The 6,004-nt window shown below is 51.6% G+C and overlaps 1 protein-coding gene across 1 annotated transcript; it reads right to left on the bottom strand.

Annotated features, from left to right (window-relative positions):
* Positions 1 to 746: 746 nt before the first annotated feature.
* Positions 747 to 3,916, bottom strand: LOC311011016 (uncharacterized protein). Its single transcript, XM_084005704.1, has 2 exons — positions 3,783 to 3,916; positions 747 to 1,331 (listed from the first exon to the last, which is right to left on the bottom strand). Exons 1-2 carry the CDS (start codon positions 3,852 to 3,854, stop codon positions 849 to 851), a joined length of 555 nt encoding a protein of 184 aa, XP_083861830.1. The 5' UTR covers positions 3,855 to 3,916; the 3' UTR covers positions 747 to 848.
* Between the last annotated feature and the right edge of the window lie 2,088 nt (positions 3,917 to 6,004).

Here is a 6,004-nt window from a genome sequence, read left to right as displayed (position 1 = left end):
CAGGGGACAATGCTGCAAAGCCGGCAGCTGTGAGTTCAGTCAGATTTTCGAGTTCCAGGGATATTTCATCAATCTTATGTGCATTGTTGACAGTCCCCCACCAGGGGAGGATTCCCGAGAGCCCCTTCTCGGGTTGTGAAACACGTGTTGCCGTGCGCCTGGCCCTGTGCGGTCTGTAGTAGTGACTGTAATGAGTGTGAAAATATTCCAGGCTCGGCACAATGTCAACAGAAGGCAAGAGTCTGGCGAGATAGCAAGACCCACACCAGCCTGGTCTCAAGGACTGATAGACGTGCTGTCCACACACCCACACATGCTGTCTCAATGCACCAAACCCATCGCTAGAGGGCATGGTTACCACGGGGTTGTCCTCCCCCTCTCTACCTAGACTTTGTGTATGTGTGAGGTTCAATCTGCCAAGGTAAGGGTTCACGCCCCTGCACTCAGGTTTGGTGTATGCAGAGTTCCATGCGCTGCCACACGTGGCCTTGACTGTCTGGTTACAAAAGGACGTGCCCAGGTTGTGGTCAAGCGATGCCCGGCACTCTCTCACAAAGCACACAGCTCCTCGTTGCCGTGTGGGATTTGTTGTCATTATTGAATGGTGCACCTCACTCAGAGCAGTTGTAACATTTCTGAATCTCACCGCGGATCCTTCGTAGCTGACGACGCTGATGTTCAAATCCTCCAACCAAGGAGCAAGGTTTGTGATGATTCGTTCTGGTGATTCCACAGGTTTGGTGAAGGCCACCATGACCCCCATGGTCTCAGAGATGTTCAGTGGCCAGGGTGCCACAGGCAGTGCTGTGCCCACGCCATTGGGGAGTTGGGCGCAGACATAACAACTCTCATTCGTCACCAATCTGGCGGCCAGAGCGACGGCTCGGTACCAGGCGTTCTGTTCCGGCCGGGTGACCGGGGCGACGTCCACCGTGGGTAGTTCTGGTCGGTCCAGGCCTGCGAGGCCGAAGTAGGGCTCGATCTGCAGCAGGAGAAGCAGGAGGAGATGCGTAGTCAGCAGGTGCAGCTGACGTCGCCCCCCGTTCTGGAGTGGCGGGCTGCTGAAGGTCGATGCCATCTGGCTCTCTCTGATCGGCCTGTGTAGGAGCGTCGGCTGATGGCTCTGGGATCCTTCTGCAGTGGCTGGCGTGGATCCAGGTGGCTCTCTCTGCGATCTTTACTGCAGTTTCTGTGACGAGCAGCACCTGGTAGGGCCCGTTCCACCTTCGTGATCGCCAAGTTTTCCTTCTCAGATCTCGGACCACGACCCAGTCACCTGGCTCCAGGTTATGCAGTTTTTGTGTGGTGGGTGTTGGCAGTGCGTCTTTCACCTGTTTGTGAATATCAGAGAGAACAGAGGTTAGGTGTGCGCAATACCGCAACATTTCATCCTCACAATGCCCTGTCTCAGGGAGTTGTCTTAGCTCAGGCCCAATCCCGGTTCGCAAAGGCCGGCCGAACAGGATCTCAAATGGGCTGAGGTTATTTCTGGACCTGATTCTCCCCCTCATGTACATCAACACAATGGGGAGGGCCTTAGTCCAGGGTAGTTTTGTTTCCTCGCAACATTTGGCAAGTTTGTTCTTTAGGGTCCCATTTTCGCGTTCTACCGCCCCACCGCTAGCTGGGTGATAGCTACAATGTCGCCTCAGGTCGAACCCAAGGTACTGGCTGATGCTTTTAAGCGCGGCATTTACAAAAGGGGTCCCGTTGTCACTCGAAATCCGTGAGGGCACTGCCCATCTGGGAAGCATTTGTGTAAGTAAGGCTTTTGCCACTGCAGACGCTTCTTGTTTGGAAGTGGGAAAAACCTTGACATATTTTGAAAACATATCGACCATCACAAGGCATAATTTCTTTCCCTCACTTGGTGTTAGTTCTATGAAATCCATTTGTAGGTGATCAAACGGTCTGCCTGCTGGGGGATGGGCGCTCTGTCTGACCCTGATGCCTCTGCCCACATTGTTTGTTGCACAGATCACGCATCTTTTGCAAAAATTTTGGGAGTAAAGTGAGAAGCCTTTAGTGAACCAATGTCTCTGGATGTCACGTGTCATCCCCTCTTTTGACGCGTGGTCTTGACCATGCGTCAATTTAGCGTAATAGTGAAACAAATAGCCTGGTAGGCAGGGCTTATCGTTGGGACCATACCAGACATTTTGCTTCACCCCCTGTGTTGCTCTGCTCTGTAGTTCTTGTAAGTCTGCATCGGGTGTTACAGCTGGGCTGGAAGTGATAGTGAGCTGTGTTATCAAAGGTTGCTTAGCAGCGACCTTGGCTGCAGAATCAGCACAGGCGTTTCCTTGTGAAACGTAGTCTGTTTTGTGTGTGTGTGCTTCGCATTTGCATATGGCGATGTGACGTGGCAACAGCAAAGCATCAAGGAGAGAAGCAACCAGTCTGTGGTGAGCGATGGGTTTGCCCGATGCAGTCAGAAAGTCCCGGTTGGCCCAAATTTGTCCAAAAGAGTGGCAAACCCCCCACGCGTATCTGCTGTCTGTGAAAATAGTGACAGTCTTACCTCTAGCCAGTTTGCATGCCTCAGTCAGAGCCACCAGCTCTGCAGCCTGTGCTGAATAGTTAGATGGGAGAGGCTCAGCCAAAAGTGTCTCATGTAATGTGGTGACTGCAAACCCTGATTGGTTGAGGCCTGTTTCCAGGTTCCTTGATGCTGAGCCGTCCACAAAGAGCTCCATGTCGGGGTTGTCAAGTGGTGTTTGCCGGAGGTCAGGTCTGGGGGAACAGATTTCGTTAATGACAGCCACACAATCATGGGGCTCCCCATCTTTAGCTGTGGGGAGCAAAGTCGCAGGGTTTAGTATGGTGCAGCGTTGTTCAGTGATGTTAGGCAGCTCCAGTAAAATGGTATTGTATCTTAGCCACCGCGCAGGGGACAGGTGTGAAGTTTTCTTCTCTGAAAGGATCATAGAGACTGCATGTGGTACTAATAAGGTTAGTGGAGAGTAACCTACAATGTCACGTGAAGCTACGACCGCTTTCTCAGCTGCGGCCACAGCTCTGAGGCAAGCCGGAAGGCCGGCTGCCACGGGATCAAGTTTGGATGAGAAATAGGCAACAGGCCTTTTTTGCCCCCCATAGTCCTGTAGTAACACGGAAGTCATGTAGTGCCCCTTCTCGTCAACAGTTTGTGTAAAAGGTCGGCTGCAATCAGGGAGCCCCAGAGTGGGGGGTGTCTGTAGAGCTAGTTTTAGGTCAACAAATGCTTTTCCCGCATCAGGTGTCCAAGTGACTTTGTCCTGTGCCGCGAGACCCTGCCCATGAGCGATCGCTGCCAACGGTGCCTCGATGCTTGCATAGTCAGGAATCCACTGTCTGCAGTATGATGTCATACCAAGAAAGCTCATAACCTGTTTCTTTGTGACCGGTTTTGGGATTTCTTGGATGGCAGAGATGCGTGATTGGGAGAGTGTTTTCCCCTCTTCTGATATGATGTGCCCCAGAAAGGTGACCTGATTACAGGCGAACTGTAATTTGGATGAGCTGACCTTGTGGCCGTTGTCGGCCAGGTGTTTTAGCAGGGCCAGCGTGTCAGCCACGCAGGCTTCTCGTGTGGGAGAACAAATCATTAAATCATCCACGTATGCCAGCAAGGCGCTGTTTTGTGGCAGACTTAAGGATTCTAAATTGTCGCAGGCCCTGGCACAAACGGGTGAATGTGTACGTTTTACCTTCAAATGTGAATGCGAACCAGTACTGGCTGTCGGGATGTATGGGGACGCTGAAGAAGGCATTAGCCAAATCAACAACAGAAAACCACTTACTTTCAGGTGGGACCTGTGAGAGGATTGTGTGAGGATTTGGTACCGTAGGGGCGCGCGCGTGGATTGCTGCATTTACCGCCTGCAGATCCTGGACAAACCTCCATTCATCTGGCGCGCCTGGAGGCCGAATCTTTCTCACTGGGCATATCGGCGTGCGGACAGGTGAATTTTCGCAGGGGACGATGACGCCTGCTTTGAGGAAGGCCTCAAACACCGGTTTGATGCCCTCCACAGCCTCTTTCCTTAGTGGATACTGCCGCTGGCAGGGCCTGTAGGAGGATTTTGCAGTGATTACAATTGGTTCAGCATTCTTTATCAACCCTACATCATGTTTGTGTCGTGCCCATACCTCTGGTGGTACCTGTTTTAGCTCTGGGATGTCACTGACATTATTGACCATCATCCCCGTGTGTGGAGGTGTGAGGTGTGGTGCGTGAGATACCTTTGGGTTTTGAAGTTTAATTTCGACGGTTCTTCGAGCAGCGATCGCCTTTTGAATTTTAACTCGGTGCACCTTTAACCCCTGATGATACTCGGTGTTGGGGTCATCCGTTTGTGTCCACTCAGTTGCATCGATGCATTTTTTCAGCCAAGGTTCCAAGTTTTGTGACTCCCCTCCTTTGATCAAGGAAACAAACGGGAACTGCGGCACTTGGAACGAAATATCAGACAGGCACACAGAGATTACACATCGTGCGTCATCCCAATACAGATAGAGCAGTTTTAGGTTATCACACAGGCTGTTCTGTCCAAACCATGTTTGTTCAAATGGTTCATCTTTCCCTGTGGAAGTGTGTGCAGCACAAAAAAAGTCTGTGTGGTGCATGACATCAGCGTGTGTGAGTGCAGCTGTGTGTGTGAGTATGTTTGTTATTGCAGCGACGTCAGAGGAGGGGAAGTGCCACTGATACTGATAAGTTATTTCTGTGCCGAGGGAAGTGAAAAAAGCCTGATTGTGTGAAACATTTCTGAGTATGGTGAGGCCTTCTGGCCCTGAGCTTATGTTTATGCCCAAAACACACATAAGGTCTCTCGCCACAAGATTTATCGGACATAAATTCGACAAAAGAAAAGAATGTTTAAAACTGCCCTTCTGCTTGTCTACACATGTCAGTGGGACAGTGTATTGTTCTGTCACCAAGGTACCCGAGGCCCCGACAGATTTTGCACATCTGCCGCTCAGTTTGGGTGTTGTTTTGAACTCTGTGTGTCGTATAACAGACTCTGTTGCTCCTGAATCTACCAAAAAAGTGAGGGGTGTGCCTTCAACAGTGAGTGTTATTGTGGGTAAATTCCGATAGGCAGCTGAGTTTAGTGAGGCATACATTCCGTCAAGTTTTCTGTTTTCTGATGTGTGTGAGTTTTCTAAGTGATCAATGACCTTGAGTATGGAACTGCAATTGTCTTGTGTAGGCTGTGTGGGTGTGCTGGTGTGCTCACGTGTCCCATGGTCTGGATGGGGGTCTGTCTCTGATCCAGATGCGCCCGTCACTCTCCCCGGCCCTCCGGCTAGTCAATCCCCCTCGTTGTGCCCTCTCTGGTTGTTGTTCTGCTGTTGTCCACGCTCCGGACAATCGTTTCGCCAATGTCCAGGTTTCCCGCAGATATGACAGCTGTCGTCATGCGCTCTGGGCCTCCGTCCACGCCCTCTGCCTCGTCCGCGCCCTCCATTTCGATTGTCTCTACCCTCCCAGCAGTTTCCCTCGTACTGCCTTGACAAGGGCCGGTCACGTCTCTGTCTGTTGGCGCTGTTATCTGCATACAGGCTTAGTTGGGCCATTTGTAATTTGGCGGCCGTTTGCTCCGCCTTGGCTCTCCTTTTGTTGGTGGCAACTGTCTCGGCATGAGTGGCGTGTAATTCTATTGTATTGAGTCGTCCCGTTTGCCAGCCGACGCACATTTCTTTGACCTTTTCTCTGATCTCTGGTCTCAGTCCATTGACAAAACGATCACGTAGATGAGCCTCCCATGCAGAGAGGGGCTGATCGTCCCCTATCAGAGCGGGTCGTGGAATGCCGCTGTGGGTGTCGTGCACTTGAGTCAGCCTGGCAAGATATTCAGACGCCAGCTCGCCTTCCTTTTGCTCGCAGGAGGACAATTTTGTTACATCCATTCTGAGGCGGAAATTGTCTGTGATGCGAGTGGCGAGCCGACCGATGGCCGCAACATAGGCGTGGTTGTCCGCATGGGTCCAGGTGGGGTCTGTCATTTTTAAGTCCTCG

The sequence above is a fragment of the Eutrigla gurnardus genome (assembly GCF_963514095.1).
Source record: "Eutrigla gurnardus genome assembly, chromosome: 3".
Taxonomy (NCBI): domain Eukaryota; kingdom Metazoa; phylum Chordata; class Actinopteri; order Perciformes; family Triglidae; genus Eutrigla; species Eutrigla gurnardus.
The sequence above is the reverse complement of the archived record's forward strand: the minus strand, read 5'-3'. Positions and strand labels throughout refer to the sequence as shown.

Coding starts and splice junctions, on each gene's coding strand:
- LOC311011016 (XM_084005704.1), bottom strand. CDS start 3,854: ATGCAGCAATCCACGCGCGCGCCCCTACGGTACCAAATCCTCACACAA. Junction 1,332..3,782: donor CTCACAGGTCCCACCTGAAA/GTAAGTGGTTTT, acceptor ATTCACAAACAG/GTGAAAGACGCACTGCCAAC.